This window comes from Chinchilla lanigera, unplaced genomic scaffold (assembly GCF_000276665.1).
Source record: "Chinchilla lanigera isolate Chin_1 unplaced genomic scaffold, ChiLan1.0 scaffold00110, whole genome shotgun sequence".
Taxonomy (NCBI): Eukaryota; Metazoa; Chordata; class Mammalia; order Rodentia; family Chinchillidae; genus Chinchilla; species Chinchilla lanigera.
The window spans coordinates 2,683,078-2,701,338 of record NW_004955511.1 but is presented as its reverse complement, the minus strand read 5'-3'; the positions used below and the strand labels follow the sequence as shown (position 1 = coordinate 2,701,338).

The window sequence follows — 18,261 nt, the reverse complement described above, 5'->3', positions numbered from 1 at the left end:
AAACCTTTTAATTTTGTGATTTCCAGACAAGATCTTGCTAAATTGCCTAGGGCAGCTTCAGAATTGTGATCCTCCTGACTCCGTCTCCCTCAGTGCTGGGATCACAGGCCTGTACCACCACACTGTCTCCAAAGCTTAAAGGTTCTTAAAGGTTAGCAGCAACGTGAAATACGAAACCAAACAACCTCTTTGTACCCTGTTAAATTAAAAATCCACTGGTCTGTCTTGCATTTACAATGGACCAATTACCCAAGCATGATTCTGACGTATCGTGATACTGATCAACAGCAATATAGCACCATGCCCAGGATCACTGCGATTATAAAGCCAGCGTGAACTACACAGCAAAACCCTGTCTCAAAAATAAAACACAAGGGTCAGGCCTGGTGGTACATTGTCTGTAACCCCAGCACTTGGGAGTTTTAGGCAGAAAAAGTCACCATGAGTCTGAGGCCAGCCTGGACTCCACAGTGAATTCAAGGTCAGCCTGAACTACATAGCAAGTCCACATCTTATAAAAAAACAAAGTAAAATAAAAAACACCACGAAAGAAAATGAACAAAAATCTAGTTCACAAAAGTATGTGGATATTCTAGATATTAACACATTTCATTTCACACATTTTGCACTTAAAAATTACATTCACTAATGTCACCGCTGATTTGATTAGAAACTCTTAAGTACTGGGAAGTTAGCAGACTCACAGAGATAGATTCAAATTTTCAAGATTTTGATTTTCACTTCAAAGCTGAGGCAGAAAATACTTCAGTTTTTTTGCTCAAAGCAACAAGCTCACTGCATTTTTTTTTTTTATTGCACTCAGGTGCTAGTTTATTATTTCAATTTTTTGCATCACTTGGGATTAAACCCAGGGCCTTCACACTAAGCTACATCCCAGCCCTGTTTTAGACGGGGTCTCACTAAATTGGTAAGTTTCTGAGCATGGGCTCAAATTGTGATCCTCCTGCCTCAGCCTCCCAGAGTGCTGGGATTAAAGGCACATGTCACCTTGCCCAGCTCCTGAATACATTTTTGAGCAAATGCCAGCGAAATACCCGGTGTAAATACTGACAGTTTCTCTTCTAGTCACTTTTTTCAAGTAGAATGGTACTGCATAAACAGGCGGCAAGTCTAACCAGCACTCCAGCAACAGCACAACAACTGTGCTGCTTCCGGGTGCAGCACAAGCGCCGGAGGAGCCTCTCCTCTCCCTCAGCACTGGCTGTGTGGAAGCCAGGAGGGAGAGCCTCTCCTCTCCCTCACCACGCAGGGGGAAACGTGAACAGCACTAACGCAGCAGCTCCACGGAGCCCACCCTCCAGCAAGGCTGGGCTCTGCTTAGCTCAGGGCCGTGGCGAGCAGGCCACACAGGCTCACTGGGCTTAGGGCCTGGACTCAGCACCACCGTCCCTGAGATCCGAGGGCCATGGCACACATCCAGTGAGAAAAGGAAAAACTCATTTCTTGGAGAAATATGTTTGTTCACACGGCAAAAGGTTTCAAAAGTTTAGTAGTTAACACTGGGTATTAGAAATAACTGATTTTGTTATTTTTCTAGTTGTCTGTATTTTCTCATTTTAACAGTACGTAGACATTACTTGGTATTCTACAGAAATTTAAAAAGGAAAAAAAAGAGAAGCTATGGCTCACTCTCCAGCAGAGGAGTCTCATGCAGGCTAATTTCCTGTTCCGGTTTCTAACATTCGAACACCCCCCACCTGAGCAGACTCGCTCACTCAGGAGCAAACACAAGCACCTGTTTCTCACTTCCCAGCCCAGCAGAGCCCCAGCAGCGGCCGCGAGGAGACAGCGCGGCCCAGACGCCATACCTAGCTTCTGGCTGCGGTCGATGAGGGGCAGCGTGGTGTCATCATAGGAGTGGCTGCTCTGGCTCCGCGGGGCACTGTTGAGGTTCACCTGGAGGCAGACACAGGCGCACGGCACACAGCCTCAGGCACGACCTCGGACCTGCCTCCCCCTCTCTGTGCCGCCTCCTTCAGAGGCCCTCTCATCTCGCCCAGACCCGAGTCCCCAGCAGCGGCCCTGGGTTCCACCTCCCCAACACCCATCTTGGCAAGAGGCAGCGCTTGAGCACGGAGCACACAGCCCAGGGAAACAGCAGGCCTGAGTTCAAGGGTGCGCGCCCTCGGGGAGGCAGTCTCAGGACCGGTCAACCCTCCAAGGCCAGGCAGGTGTGAGAGAAGCCCCAGGCCTCTGCCTCTCCTGGGCAGCACACAGGGAGGCAGGAGGGCCGGCTCAGCAGCAGCAGCTCAAGACGACAGTTACTTAACTGGAGAACAGGAGGAGCCGAAGACAGCAGCCTCATCCCAGGTGATACAGAAGAGCTAACAACGGTCACGCCTTGTGCCCAGCATGCCCATACCTGAAAGTCTGACTTTTTCCACCCTTCTTTCTCCAGCGGCTTCCTCAGCTCCTTGTATCCCCAGATGGTCTGCAGTACCAGCGCTGCTGCTCGGACTTCTTTTTCTGAGCGATTCCTTTGAAGGAAAGTACCACCACATGACGTGGATGCAAGACCAGAAAAGCAGCTTACCGCCGGCCCAAACCACCAGCTTGGACACCCTCTCAGAACACTGGCTAGGTGTGGGGGCACCTGCTTGTTATCACAGCTGCTCAGGAGGTGGAGGCAGAAGCACTGCAAATGTGACAGCAGCCTGCACACCTTAATAAGACCCTGTCTCAAAATAAAAGTTTAAAGAAACAGCCTAGAAGCTGGGCATGGTGGCGCATGCCTGTAAGCCCAGAACTTGGGAGGCTGAGGCAGGAGAATCGCTGTTGAGTTTGGCCTACATATGTGAGTTCAAGGCCAGCCTGCACTACAGACCTGGTCTCAAAAAAAAAAGTCTGGAGATGTAGCTCAGCTCAGCCGTAGGTTCAATTCTCAGTACCACAAAAGAAAAGCCGATTATCAATTCATGGGCCTTAGGACAAAATAGAGCAACACCTCGTCACACTATCCCACGTGTAAACAAGGGGAAACAATCCTAGAAAGCCAAGGAGGAACGCTCCTTCCCAGGAGCCCCCATCTTTCTACAATCCCCCCACCACCACGCTGTGATGCCAAGTGTGAGCTCACCCTGATTTGTTGATCAACACCAGCTTCTCAATGCCCTGTGTCTCACGAAGCTTTTTGGCAGCCTCCAAGTTCTCGGCAATAACTTCATTGATGGTGTTCAAAATAGAGACGACAGTGTCCTCAGAGAAATTCCAGGAGGAGCTCTGCTGGCCCCCTGGCAGGTTCTTCACCAGATTAGGAATAGCATGTTTACCTGCAGCAGCGAGGCAGAAGGAACACAAGCCAGGGCCAGGCGTGAGGAGCCGCACATGGCGCTTTGCGGCCACCAGGCCACACACAGGCACCATCCTGAGTCACTCCCGCAGCCCACAGGGCTGTCAGACACCGCCTCAGGCAGAGGACAGGGCACAGCTATGGACCCACTGTCCACGGAGACGGTGCTCACTACTGCAGTTACGCAGTACAACTGTCATTAGGGATTTTTAGAAAGCAACAACACGGGCTCTGCCACTAACCAGCGACATTAACGTCTGTGACCTTCAGCTTCCCTATCCTATTACAAACAAAAGAGCCCTCCGTAAAGCGGTGGGGATCAAATGAAAACATGAAGTGCAGAACAATGCCTAGTAGCAACATGGGTGTTCCAGTACCAGGGACTCCTGGTCTGCTTCCTCAGTCCTGAGAACTGCGCCACCCCTAGGGTGGCCCTGGAGTGCTGGGCTCCTTCCCCTGGCAATCTCGGCCAGGACTCACTGCACCCCTGCTGCATGGTGCGCACCATGCCACCTGCAAGGCGAGGCCGGTGCTCGGCTCCTTACCGATGAGCTCTTTGTTACGAGCGTCCACAGCCAGATTCCTTAGCGCTCCGGAGGCCGCTTTCACCACGCGCTCGTGCTCATTGGTCAGGAGATCAGCGATGGCCGAGAGCGCCTTCTCCTGACGCAGGGCAGAGCGGATGTATCGGCCATACTAGAAAGAGCACACAGACGGTGAAAGATTACAAACAGCGAGCCAATCACCAAAGTGCCCCCAAATCCAGATCCACCTTCTGAAAGGGACTCACTGTCCAGCGCCCGGCACATAAGTTCTGAATGGCTCCAGCGGAGGCTTCCAGGATGGCAGGAGTCTTGCTTTCCTTGAGGAGTGAGATGTATATCCGGACCACCTCTGGCTGAAACAGGAGCTCATAGCCTGCACCGGGGAAGGACAAGAAAACAGGACTCACCGATCTCGACGACCCCGGCTCTGGCTGGCAGGCGTCCAGCCTTCGGACTCTCGGCTGACGCACTTACTCCCCTGTACCACTGGGCTCCACAACCCCATGCACACTCAGGTTTAGAGAGAACGAGCTGGTCATGAACAGGCACCAGCTCGTCACTCTCAGGGCGCCCTCCCTGCCCTGGACTCGCTTCCCCTATAGCTTCCTCTGCCTCACTGCACCATGAACACTGAGCTCACGGACCAGGGATTAAAAACTCCTCACCTCCAATAAATCAGTTCTAACGTAGGCCAGTCATCCTCCCAACCTTTATGAGGAGTAAGTAAAAAGGACCATCACAGACTTCACAACATTTAAATGTGTTATGTCCTTGGAGAGCTGTGAGCTGTACACTTTACATTCATTAATATACAGTGAGCACAAAGAGTCAATCTATGACAAAGAGGCTTCCAGTCCCCAGAACTACTTTTCTGCTCTGGCCCACAAGCAGTCCCTGCAAGCTCCTGTTGTAACCCTGCTGTTCCCCAACGCGATGGTCATCGCCTCAAACCCCTAAGTCAGAGGAGAGGACAGCAAGCAGGCGGCAGAAAGTGTGCTGTTAAGCCATCAAACACCAATACTATGTTTATGAGAGCTCTGGAGAAGGAAAAGAAAAAAACAACTTACCTCGAGCAGGACTGGTTCTTTTAGGGAAGTCCACTGTATCATTCGCTGGATCCTCTGTGGGTTTCTTCCCTGCAGAAATGTGGGGAGGAGGGAGGAGAAGAGGGAGAGAGTTAGAAAGATTTCATCTGGCCACTGTCATACTTTAGACTCTTCAGACCACAGATCCATCAAAAGAACAAAAGGACCCCCGCCCCCGTCCCAGCAGAGGCTATGCGGAATAAGGACAGAAGCAGGCAGCAGGCAGGAAACAAGGGCAACCACCGGTGCTGTGGACCTGAGTCCTGGTGACAGGGAACGCCGCCCAGAAATAACATGCCATGAGCAGGAGCTCGGAAGAGCCAGCTTGTTTCAGTGGCCCTCCGAAGCAGAGTTCCTACATGCAGCACAGGGGAGGGTTAGGCAAGGAAATGCTGGGGGCGCTAAAACCAAAACGTGCAAACGACACACAGACAAGCACCTTAAGAGTCCACTCACCTCTGGAGAACCACTCATCTTCCCGTGCGTCACCCAAAGCGGAAAGCGGAGCAGAGAAATAAAGGAAGAGAAATGCAGGAGAAAGGTGTCAACGGGATCATGGGCAAACAAGCAGGAGAGCACAGGGAAGAACAGAACGCGGAGACACGCAGGAGGAATGGGGAAGAAGGCCCCAGAGCCACTGAGCTGCTGTCCTTCTGCACCCGGTCACCAACACCACCAGCTGCCACTGCCGCCGCTGCCACCGCCACCACAACCAAAGCAGAGAGCAGGGGAAGCGGCCGCACGGCAGCAGGCCCGGGCAGACGTGGTGATGTCGGCAAAGACCCTGCACCCAGAGCCGCGCCCCCTCCTCTCCCGCGCCACGGGTAAGAGAAGGGCTGAGGAGTAACACTCACCTTTGCCCTTCTTGGCGCCGAAGCAGCTGGCCGCGTGGGGTCCGGCGTTGTTGGCAACAGCGGGAGGGGCCTCCTGGTAGCGCTCGGCCTGTGGGATCTCCCGGTGAACTTGGTAGGATAAGTTCCGCAGGAGGCAGACGCAGTTCTCCACGAGCTGAGGGGCGCAAGACAAAGGCCCAGTGAGAGAAGAGAGCGTCTACGGCCATCTCCCAATGCGGACAAGTGTCCACGATTCAGGCATTGGAACACCCATCCTCAAAGCGAGGTGTGGTGGTGCACACCTGCAGTGCCAGCACTCAGGAGGCGGAGGCAGAACCACTGGCAGTTCGAGGCCAGCCTGGGCTCCAGTGAACTCAAGGCCAATCTGAACTACCTAGTGAGACCCTGTCTCAAAAAGACAAAGCAAACCCAAGTCCACCCTCTCTCAGAATGCCTCTTCCGTGCCCCTGGCTTGTCAACACCCTTGTACCCTCAGGCCAATGGAAGGCCAACGTATAGATTTAATGGCTTCTACCACTATCTGATATGTGACAAAAACTCGGGTTTTGTTTTTCCTACTTAAAGAATACAGTCTTGAAAGACGGGCAAGTAGCTGTAATGTAATATAATGTTCTTCTAGGCTGGACACCCAGGAAGGTGCTCGTCTAGGTGTTTCACGGAGAGGTGAGAATGTGAGGTGGTAGGTCATCCGCACCCAGACACAGTAACTCACCTTGCTGTCTGAATCCTTCTGCCCAATCTCAGCCTGAACAATGAAAATGAGGGCATCAACTAGGCCATCACATTCCCGAAGCTTCCGGCGGGCTTCACTCCTCTCGGAACTTACGTTCCTGGAAAACAGGCGAGGCTTACAATGACCCGCGTCCAGAAGTCCCCCCAACCACCCCGCAACATCTACAAGCCTCCTCGATGCCTCTGCTACTCACTGTAATGAGTAACCACTATCTTCTATGAGCAAGGCACTGCAGCTGAGAGGAGGACTCACAGTCCCAACCTCCAGAACCCCGCAGGCCAAAAGCAGTGACTCAAGACAGAAGAGATGCTTCTTGAGTGGAGTACAGATTCGGAACAGGGCAGTGTCCAGCTGAAACGTGGGTAACTGAGGACAGACACACACCAGCCCAGAACCTCCTCACACGTGTCAGCTCTCCACAGGTGTACCAAATGAGATGGACAAAGTCGGGGTCATCAAGGCGAGGAGGACATACGGGGGACAGGCACAAACCCACAGGGCAGGTCTGTGCAGTGCACACGGAGAAGCAGCAGCCCAGGTGGACAGGCTGGAGCTGCAGCACGCCACACAAGAACAAGCGCGAGTGGACAACAGGCTAAAGCACCCGAACTACTGTAAGAGGCTGGGTCCGTCTTCAAAGCCCCTAGCGTTACCTGAGGCAGCCAGCAGTGTTGGTGAGCACTGACTCCCACTCGATGTGGCGAGGCTTACAGTCCTCACTCGGCTCCCTCTCCCAGCCGGAATGCGGGATGATCACTTCATCCGTCAGGGCGTGCAGGGCATGGTCCACGATCTCCATCTTGATAGAGTCATGGGACGAGAGGTTCCACAGGGTTCCTGGCGGAGACAACGGTCAGACAGTGCTCTAGCACCCGAGAGCCCTTGAAGAATGTCAGAGAATCCTCCATTCTAGTGATAGCAAACCTTCCGGAACCTTCAGTGATCACAAACAGCCCACTGCAGGATGCATGCCACGGGTTCGCCACCACTGCCCTACTTCACTGCTTCTCAGTTTTCCAGAGTGACCCAGCACCTTGTAGTGACACTCAAGCTTTAGTTTATGACCCATGGTAAGAAATGCATTTTACACTGTAGCTCAAAACACACACACACACACACACACACACACACACACAAAGCATGAAGGGATGTGTCACAACACGATACTCCAAGCAATGCTCATCGATCCATCTACCACTTCTCCACCTCAGCACCACTGCCACTAGGGGCCACGGGGTCTTCGTTGTGGAGTGGGTGTTACTGTCCCTGCCTTCATGCAGGGGTGCCAATAACATTCTCTTCCCCTCCAGGTGTGACAACCCACCCAGTATGTCTCCAACAGCCAAATGTCCTCTGGGGAGAAAGATCGCCCCTGCTTCAGATTCCATGGTTCATGCTATTGCTTTTTCTTTCTTTTTCTCAGAGTGGTGTCTGTGATCTACAAAATTATATTCAATTCACACTACTGGATCACAGCCCACAATCTAAAAATCCACCCTTCTGGATGAGGGGAGGACCGCAAACTCGAACCTCTTGACGGCCATGCACACATGTGAAAGAGCAGAGCAGACTGTGGGGAAAAGCAACCGACCCTCAGCGTCCGTGGGTGACAGGCAGCTTCCTTTGAGACTGCAACTGGTCAGCACTAACAGTCATGTTAGTGATAACGTGTGAGAGGTCGCGGTGAACTGAGAGCATGGGCCCCTTTCGGCTCAGACCAAGCACTGCCAAAGAGGGAGGACCGGCCTGACCAGCTCTTCCATGTTCCTAACAGAAGCCGAGAATCTAAAATTTCAGGCGATAGCTTCTGAAATCTATACATCAGCAACCAATTCTTTAAAACTTCTTTATCCCTAGTACCATGAAAAACAAACTTCTTTAGGATCTGACCCAACGGCCACCTGTTCAGAAGCTACGATCACGAGGTAAAGGACTGAAAATGCCTCTGCTTCTCAACTTGAGGGTGACTGAGGCCAACCTCACACCGCTTCCTCCGGCCTAGCACTCACCAGTAATGACTTCCGTCAGGTCCATGTCTCGAGCTTTTCGCAGCAACCGCACAAGGGCAGGAACACCATCACAGTTTTTTATGGCAATCTTGTTATCTTGGTCCCGTCCAAAAGAGATATTCTTGAGAGCGCCACAGGCTCCGAGGTGCACCTCCTTTTTGGGGTGGTCTAACAAACCCACCAGCACTGGGATGCCCTTCAGCTTCCGCACGTCGGTCTTCACCTTGTCATTGCGGTAGCACAGGTGCTGCAGGTACGCAGCCGCATTGGACTTGACGGCGTCCAGGCGGAAGCCCAGCATGGCGATCACCTCGGGCAGCTCAGGCTGCCTCCAGTTCGGGGGCGGCAGGCCTCCCTTGCGCAGGCTGTCCAGGCTCGCCAGGCTTCCTCGCTCGTGCTGGGCCAGAGGAGCCCAGTAGCACTGGTCTGATGGTACCTCCTCACCAATCATGTCTTCATAGCTCCTGCGAAGTTGTGGGGACACCAAGGGAACAGCAGTAGTTAGGTCTAGCTTCCTGGGCACTAGTCTGAACCCTCATCCGCAGGATAATCCAATCCTAGCACAGAGATCGACACACTGATCAATTCCAATCATCACAAAGGCACCAACAATTAGATTAAAATGACTTTTTCCCAGTGAATTTTGCTGGCTCTGAAAGTAACATTTGGAAAACCTAACCACAAAAAAAATACTAAATCCTGATTCCTTGGCATTTATTTAAATGATACCAGACAGCTACTAACTTCTCTGGATAGAGATTAAAACAAATCCTCAGACAGAGTTAACCAAAGAAACTGACTCAACGTGACAGAAGTCAGCGAACAAAGCCTGAGAACAATTCTTATAGGTCTTTAGCTAAACAGGAAGTGAGGCATTTCTATACAGGAAACAGCTGGGGGAATAAAACCCTCGAACACACTTCATAGTTAAGCTTCTCCTTACCCCACTTTGGAAATTTTAAAAGAAAGACTGCTACAGAGATACAGAAAAGCACTTCTCACATCATATGAAGAACTGGCTTTGGCACTTACTAATTGGGCATAAACTTAACAATAATTCTCAGAGTTCACCCCAATGTTATTGTGCTACTCAACAAGTATGTGTGAGATACGCCTTCCACCCTCCAATTCCTAAACAGCTCCAACTCTTGAGACGAAGCCTGGTGACCAACATCACATTTGGGATGACCGGCCACTAGGAACACAGACAAAGCAACTGAAGGAAAGAGAAGTCAAAGGAGTCTTCCCGTCTCAGTACTAACAACCACCGCTAGAGGGTGAGTCTGTCACACCATCACTTACTCACAGCCGCTAGGAAGGAAGAGACCCATTATCAGTGAGCTCATCTCATCCGAGACTCCCACAGGAGCAGGGATCTATTGTGTGGAACTCTCCAAATAAGCCGTTGTTTGTTCCACAAAACCACTCCCACTGCCACCGGGGCTCAAGGTTAGCGGCGCACTGCGCAGAGCGCACAGGTACAGTGATTCAGAGACAAAGCCCTTCATCAAAACCACCCAGACCGTTTTAAAACTGCACAGAAATGAGGCAGTATAGAGCTAAGTTTTCAATTGGACTAGGGGAAAAATGGGGCATGTCTGCATTATATAGGAAAAAGAATTCAAAAGCTACACACCAAAATGATAGCAATGGCTCTTGACATGAGAATGGCGTATTCTGAGTCTCAAGTTCGGGGTGAACATACGTTGCTTTTGTTATTATTTTAAGCAATTATAAAAACAATTACCAAAATCAAATTTTAGTCACTCAGAGAAAGCTGTTCTAGTTCCCTCTTGTATAAACCAAGGATCCAGACTTTTTAACAAACCCATGCTCGGCCCAGAAAAACCAAGCAAACTGGAGGGACACAGCGATCAGCAGGGGCGCCCCAAGCCCCAGGTTCCCACTGACCCTGCCTGCCTGAGTGTGACCGTGGGCTGCTCTCCTCGGCCTGCACAGGAAGAGCCGAGTTCCTGCCTGTCAAGGCAGGTTTCGAAGCCCAGAGCTGCCCTGGAAGCCACCCAAAAACCAGGCCCCAAGCCCTCTCAGCCAACTGATCGGGCCGGGACGGCAGAGGGGCCAGGCTGCCGCACCACCCGCCGGGTTCTGGCTCACTCTCTCGCTCCAACGAGGAAGTCAGGGAAAGGCGTGGCCAGCACCTGGGCGGCCAGCTTCTCCACAGACAGCTGTGATCTCCGTCTCTGGGCAGCCCCGCCTGGGCTGGGGCCAGGGCCTCTAGGACTGAGTCAGCTGCAGCAGCTGACCAGGACACCCAAAGGTGAGTGACTAAGGCTCCAGCAGGGGAGTCTCCGCCGGCCCCACCCAGCTGGGAGCACTGCTGGGACCGAGAGCAGGCACCGCGGCATCTGCTTCACAAGGTCACGGGCCACACAGAGCAACAGCAACAGCTGCCAGGGACGGCCGTAAATCTTCCCGATTTCTTATTCTCTTTGCCTGGAGAACATGTTCTGATTTATTTGGAGCTTGGTTTGTAGCCCATGGGCTAAACCTGTTTTTGTACAGTCCTAGAATTAAAAACTAGTCTCCCACTTAAGGTGGTTTTAGCTGGGTGTGGAGGCCCACACCTATAATCCTAGCTACCTTGGAGGCTGAGGCAAGAAAACTCAAGTTAAAGGTCAGCCCAGGCAATTTAGCATAAAAGCTGGCTCCCAAGTAGCTGCGATTACAGGCATGTACCACTGCACTCAGATACGGGCTGTTTTAAAAAACAATGAACATGAGCAGGGTGTGGTGGTGCAGGCCTATAACCCCAGCACTCAGGAGGCTGAGGTACGAGCATCGCCTGGAATACATAGCATTCAAGGTCAGCATGAGCTACATAGTGAAATCCTACCTCAAAAAAAAAGCAACACGAAAAATCAAAGAACGTGAGACAAAAATGATGATGCTACACAGCTTACAGAGCCTTGGGCATGTCCTGGGAAAAGGTCTGCCAGTCTCACGAGAAGTCTTTCCTCAGGGCAACAAGGCAATTTTCCGAGGCCAAACATCACTCCATTGCCACGCCACCAGACTGCCCAGGGACAGGTCAAGTCAGAGCAGGCCGCGGCCTGGTGACCTCCAGCGCTGCTCAGGCCCAAGGTTGCCACCCCTTCCTTTAGGGCACAGCACGCCCTCATGAGGTCAAGGTTGTATTAACACTAACAGGGTGGAGTGGGGCAGGGGTCTTAACTGCACCCTGGCTGACTCTTCTACTCTGAAAGACTAACACTCCCAGCTGTCAGCAAACCAGAAGCTGAGGAGACCCCAGGACAAGGTAGTGAGTGTGCCAGGGCTTCAGGCCCCCCAAAGGGGCTAGGTCTGAGCCAGAATCACAGACACGACGGCAGGAAGCAAAGTGCACAGTCAAGACGGGACCCGCTACGGGGTCCCTTCCTGCAGTTACAGTGGGGCTCTCAGAGTGTGAGATCAGGGCAGCCTCTCGCTGGGGGACCTAAGGCAGAGGGAGGGAGGGAGGGAGGGAGGGAGCATCAGGGTCTCCAATCCCACAGAGCTCCCAGAAGGAAGAGCCAGCCGGCTGTCCAGGCAAGACCCTTCTCACTCACCGGAGGCGGCGGCGAGGGTCGGAGGGCGTCCCAGTGCGGCGGGCAGTGCCGTAGTCCGACATCATGCCGTAGTCCAGGTCGTCATAGCCCATGCTGCGCTGGTCGTCCTCCAGCCCATAGGGCTCAGGGTGGAAGCGGTGCAGGTCCACACTGCTTCCACCCACCCGCACCTGGGGCTGGGGCCCGTAGACGTCCTGCCTACTGGGCGCCCGGTAGCCCTCCATGCTGGGCCGGTAGCGCTCCTCAATGCGGGTCACCCGGGACAGACTGCCGTAGCTGTCAGGGCCACCTGGATAGCCGTCTTCGTAGTGGCAGCTGTACCCATCAGGAGGGTAGTGGAAGTTCCGAGGGAGGGTAGCAGTGCCCGCCTGCCCCACATAGGGACCCGGCCCCCCGTTGCCGTTCTTGCGGAAGTCGCGGCCCAGAGTCTGGATGTAGTTGTTAGAAACCGACGAGGCATCCACAGGCAGCCCATCTGGTCCCACAGGGACTGGCTGTACTGTCCTTGTTGTCACAGTCTTGACTACTTTCTTCACCTAGGGAAAGAGGACCGGTTAACAGACCACCACAGGAAGCTGGTGAGGACCACTCAGCTTCCAGACAAGCGCCTGGTCTCGGCTCCTCTCCCAGACTGTCGGGTAACAGTGAACCTGACACACAAGTCACCCAGCAAGGAAACTGCTACAGACCCTGAGCCAGCGTCTCCTCCCACCACCGGGCCACGTCACTGTCCGCAGGAGGTCAGCCTGGAGAAGGGCGCTCCGGCCTCCTCTCAAGCCAGCGGCCTTGCCGGAGCTCGCAGGCCCTGGCTCACCATGGTCTCCGTGCGGCGCGTGGTCCCGTCGTCAGAGGTCTCCACAGAGACCACCGACATGGCTCCCTCGGGGTCCTCCTCCGTGTAGGTCTCCACGATCTGCCCGGGCTCCTGCATCCTGGGGATGGTGCCGTACAGAAGGTGACTGTGATCCTAGCAGAAGAGACAGCAAGCGCGACAGCACCACTGAGCCCGTGGACAAACAAGCCCTCCTCCCCAAAGCACAGCGCCCCGGGTCAGGCAGGGTTTCTGACCTTGTCCACAGGGCTCTGCACACATGCTTTCTTTGGGGCAGCATGGGCCTGCGCGCTGAGCCGCCTCTGTTTTACTTTTTGAGACAGGGTCTTGCTCACTTGCTAGGTTACCCCTTGCTAAGCGCTGCCCCTGCTGGGTTTGAACTTGTGATCCTCCCCCTTGTGAGGCTCCCAGGAGCTGGGATTACAGGCTCGGGCACCACACCCAGCTCAGACTCAGATTTTTAGAGGACGTGCTGGCTATCTGGGGCTTGTACAAAAGGAGAGTAAGCGAAACTTCCAAATTCCAGTTACTTAATGTTAAATAATTAACTATAGCCATGTGGACATCCTCGCCCCAGAGACAGCAGACCTAACCTCCCGTTTTCGGCGTCTGAGTATGCACTGTGTGGACCACTTACATCCACCTCTAAGTGACCCTTCGAAAGAGCTGCCGACCCTCCATGTAAACTTTAAGATAAGCCAAAAATCCCCCAAGAGAGCCATCTTTTGACTGGCTCTATGTAGGTGACTCTTCCTGTAGTACGAAGGCTCAAGACCAGCCAGATTTTAGGTCGGAGTTTTTGAACAGCAGAATCACACCTGCCTTAAAAAACCAGAGCAGAGCCCAAGGATGGAGGATCGCATGGGGACAGGCAGGCAGTACTCGATATCCATAGTCCTTAATCTCAGAACAAAATCACACAGACCCTTTTCCTGAATGAACAACTACAGAAGGGGTGTTCACAATGTGCCAGGCACTGCACTCGATGCCGCTGTGCTCTGACGGCCCAGGCCGGGGAGGTAAAAGGATGCAAACAAAGCAGCCTAGGCCCTGAGCTAGGAGAATTACCTGGGGTCCACTGAGCTTCAGATCTGACAGTTTCTGCCTCTCAAGGTCAGCATCGCCCCCAAACCGGCCATTCTGAAACACAGCCCACAGAAGACGGTTCATTCTCGTGGCCTCCTCGGCTCTAGCAAACACCAGTGTCTTCCCAAACAGGGTGAGGGCTCAAGAGAGCATCTGTGGCCTGAAGCCTTGGTGTGAGTACTCATTAAGCGCATCGCCCGAGGCTTAGCACTCTCCTCACAGGCCCCGGCCTCCAGCTCTGGCCGACTGGGTCTCTGGAGGCTCCAGTCTCAATCACCATGTGGGCAACAGGAGGGTCTGGTCACTTCTATTTAAGGGTAGGCCCTTTCTTCCTGGAGCAGTGCCTGGCACATGACAGGCACTCAAAAACAATTTGCTAGCTGGGCATGGGGGCCCATGTCTATGATCCCAGCACACAGGAAGCTGAGGCAGGAGGATTCCAAGTTCAAACTCAGCCTAAGCTATATGGTGAGCTCCTGTGTCCACAAAAACAAAACAAAACAACAACAAAAAAAACCTATCTGCTGAACAAATAGCAGAGACCACACGTAACCTTTTTAGAAACCCCTCACAATGTAAGGAAGGCTAACTGAGGGGGTTTCCAAGAGCCTTCTTTATTGTTCACGAGTCTCCATGCTCTGCTCCCAGTGCAAACTCCCATTACACACAGCTTTTTAAAGAAAGAAGCAACAGACATAAGAATCCTTTTCCAAACATGAAGAACACAGGTACCCAAAGTGCCGTCAGGGGAAGTCTCAGTGTTCTCCTCACTGATGAGGACAGTACAGCACACACTCCGAAAAGTCATCCTGAAGCCACTGTCCTCAGCACTGGAAGGAACTGGATGACACTGTGCCACATGGAAACACTCCCTGCTCTTCCTCCAGTCCCATAGGGCGAGGCCCAGCCCCTGGGCAGGCTTCTCCCACCCCATCCCCTTTAGGCTAGGGAAGGTTACGGGAGGGAAGTTTAACATCACTTTCAGGAAGAAGGAAGGGTGCGGTTTCATTGCTAAAGAGAAGTTAAAAATAAGAGCGCCAGAGAGAGAGAAACCCCGTACTCAACCCTGGAATTCCCCACCAACTCCACGCCTAAGCAGCCCTGCTCTCCCTTTTCCATGTATATAGACACAAATCCTCCCTAGCCCTCTGTCTAGTGTCCATATAAATACCTGGGACACTGCAAACATAGAGCCTCCTTCGAATCTGCGATATCCCAAGTGGAATTCTGTCCTCTTGCCCAACTAACTACAAGACTCCGCAACATGAGGGGCCTTCTTAAAACTTACGGAAGTAGCCTCCCAATAGCTGCAGGGCAGGAGAACAAGTTCAGTGCTACCCTGAGCTACGCTTAGCCAGATCCTGTCTCAAAATTTACAAACATTTTGCCAGGCATAGTGGCACATGCCCGTGATTTAGGCACTCAGGAGACTGCCAGGCAGGAGGACTGCCACAAGTTAAGGCTATCCTGAACTACACAGAGTTCAAGGCCAGCCTGGGCAACAGTGAGGCCATGTCTCAAAACATCCTTTTTTAAAAATCAAAATGAAAATGAAAAGGGCTGGAGCCAGGCATGGTGGCACATGTCTGGAATCCCAGCACTTGGAGGCTGAAGCAGGATTGCTTGCCATGAGTTAAAGGCCAGTCTGCCCTACAGAGTGAGACCCTGTCTCAAAAACACAAGAAACAACAAAAACAAAAAGCGCTGGAAATGAAGCTCACTGCAAAGGACCTGGTTCAATCCCTAGTAACATACAAAGCCAACAGCAAAAAGTACAAGCACTGTTCTGCTTCAGATCCAGAGATCACTTAAGATATTGTCTATCAAATACCTAACACACATGCGTGCGCGCGCGAGCGCGCACACACACACACACACACACACACAGGCACACACACAAAACCTCAGACAGATTACATCACAGCAAGGTCGGGCGAGATAAACCATAGGAAACAAGCTACTTCTCCTTCCTAACACTGACTCTCCCCGGAGACCGCAGACCCCTGTGGGCATCAGGCTGCAGTCGAGCGTCGCTGCGCGCGAGCTCTAGCCAGGGGGATGCCCCTTCCTCCAACACAGGGGGAGCACAGCCAACACAAAGGGACAGAGGGGACGCGAGGACAAAGTGGGGTGGGAACACCTCACCCCTCCGAGAACACTTTCCCCAGGAGACTGAGCTGGGGCTCGGGACAGGATGCTCACCCTTCCCGATCACAGGTGGGTGTTTAGCTCCCGAATTTCTGGCACTAGGAAGGAAGAAAAGCAACCTGAGTCGGCCCCACACTACACTATCTACCACTATCGGAGCCGCTTCCCACTCCAGCCACCCAAGTCCAATGGACGCTACAGAGAAAGCCATCCATTCGGCACCGCCGCAGTGCCTCCACAGAAGCACCATCCTCTGGAGGAGTTGGCCGCGTGACAACCACGAGGAGGGACCCCCAGAAAGGTCGCAGCCTCTCAGGGTTCTGCTGGAGGGGTTACCTGATGCCGGCGGGTGAGGGTACCGTTGGCCAGGAGAGGGTTGGCATCCTGGGGCGAGACCCGGACGCGCTCCAGCTGCGCCGAGACGTGGCGCCGCTCCTCCTCCAGCGCCCGGGTCAGCTTCTCAAACTGGGCCTCCTGCTCCTTCACAGAGGCCAAGATGCTGGCGGTCGACTCCACCTCTGAGTCGTCCATGAAGGTACGGGGCGGAGCCGCCGCAGGACAGGGAAAGAGGAAGGTGGCTCAGAGGAAGGGGAGGAGGGAGAAGGCCCCCCTCACTTCACACTATCGGGGAAGGGCAGGGAGAGGAGAGAAAAGAGCACAGGTCAGAGAAGACAGGTGCATCACCAACCCCAGAGCCAAAGCCGCCCGCGAGCAGTCCCTGCAGTGCGGAAGGCAAGCCACCACCGAGCCGGAGCCCACCACCAGTGAGCACACTCACACTAACAGCACCCGCCTGCCACCTGTCGGCAGCCCGCCAGAGACACGGTGGACAGGCCAAGCGTGACGGGATCCCAGGCCTGCACTGCCGCGGGGCGGGACAGGGAGGGGGAACGCACTGGGTGCCACAGCCATCGCGGAGGACTCAAACTCGGTTCTCCTTCCCTGCAGAACGTGCTGTTATCTACGTCATGCGAACCTTAGCTCCAAGGTCCAGACAAGACTCACGGTGCTGGGGCCGGGCCACCCTACAGTCCATGGGGCAGACTCTCCTTCACTTCTCCCCCTCTGGACAATCAGACTGCTGCAGTAGTGGCAGAATATACTAAGTTAAAAGGCCAAGTAAGAAATGGAAACACTAAGCCAGGCATGATGGCACATGCCTGGAATCCCAGTGCTCTAGGAAGCTGAGGCAGGAGAATTACTAGTTTGAGCTCAGCCCAGGCAGTTTAGCAATTTAAGGAGAACCCGTCTCACAATAAAAAAAAAAAAAATTAAAAACAGAAGAAGGGCTGGGGAGGTAGCTCAGTGCAAAGACTCTCGGCTTAATCCCCAGTAATGAATGAATGAATGAATGAGTGGAGAATATTAGCTAGGCATGGTGGTACACAAATATTAATCCCAGCTACTCAGGAGCTGAGAAAGGAGGATCTCACGCTCAAGTTTGGTCTCTGCAATTTGGTGAAACCTTGTCCCAAAATAAAAAACACTGATGAGCTGGGCGTGCAGCTCAGTGTTAGAGCGCCTTTGGCTCATCCCCAGTACCAAAAAAATCAGAAATATTTTAGAACTTCCTACCATCAAAGGCTGAAGACAAAATTAAGGTCTCTTTGTTTAATACATTCATGAAAAGGTTCTGCCTTTCAAACTACACAATATTGAGGGCAAATGCGTGCCATAACTGAGCCAACAGAAATGGCAACGCTCTGTGTAGAAAGGTGCTATCGCCACAGACCTCCGCCTCTTTGGGGAGCAGGAGAAAGAGCAGCAGGCTCAAACGCCACAACAGCACCTTCAAGTAGTTCATCTCCTGACCCCTGACAGCCGGAACTTCCGGCAGAAAACCTGAGCAGAGTCCTCGCCCCTCTCTACTCTTCCAACCCGGTACCTGTGCAAGCATCTGGAGGGTGCATGTGTGCATTCGTGTAACCAACGGCAGTCATTACGCACACCCGCTGGAGTGAGCGGGCAACGCAGACGCCCTGGAGTCACACTGCTGGACTCTGCGATTCCTCCCTTGTAAGCTATGGGACACGCTGCAGCCAGGGCAAAATACACACTGGTGAAAGGCAGGCTGGGGAACCTACTCCCCACCC

At 53.2% G+C, this 18,261-nt stretch overlaps 1 protein-coding gene across 12 annotated transcripts in view; it reads right to left on the bottom strand.

Annotated features, from left to right (window-relative positions):
* The window catches only part of Ctnnd1 (catenin (cadherin-associated protein), delta 1), a 47,114-nt gene that overhangs the window by 4,654 nt on the left and 24,199 nt on the right, over positions 1–18,261 (bottom strand). For 5 of the 12 annotated variants that reach the window (XM_013506447.1, XM_013506443.1, XM_013506445.1 and 2 more), the window contains exons 2-16: positions 16,505–16,789; positions 14,003–14,074; positions 12,917–13,069; positions 12,103–12,638; positions 8,537–9,000; positions 7,181–7,364; positions 6,507–6,624; positions 5,795–5,948; positions 5,397–5,414; positions 4,923–4,991; positions 4,101–4,228; positions 3,856–4,006; positions 3,098–3,290; positions 2,384–2,498; positions 1,830–1,917 (exon numbers count right to left, since the gene is read on the bottom strand). In XM_013506447.1, the coding sequence (XP_013361901.1) occupies positions 1,830–1,917; positions 2,384–2,498; positions 3,098–3,290; positions 3,856–4,006; positions 4,101–4,228; positions 4,923–4,991; positions 5,397–5,414; positions 5,795–5,948; positions 6,507–6,624; positions 7,181–7,364; positions 8,537–9,000; positions 12,103–12,638; positions 12,917–13,069; positions 14,003–14,074; positions 16,505–16,699 (2,638 nt within the window). In that variant the 5' untranslated portion in view covers positions 16,700–16,789. Of the gene's footprint in view, positions 1–1,829; positions 1,918–2,383; positions 2,499–3,097; positions 3,291–3,855; positions 4,007–4,100; positions 4,229–4,922; positions 4,992–5,396; positions 5,415–5,794; positions 5,949–6,506; positions 6,625–7,180; positions 7,365–8,536; positions 9,001–12,102; positions 12,639–12,916; positions 13,070–14,002; positions 14,075–16,504; positions 16,790–18,261 lie in introns of those variants that run through there. The other 7 variants (XM_013506450.1, XM_013506451.1, XM_005408012.2 and 4 more) reach the window with 6 other exon arrangements.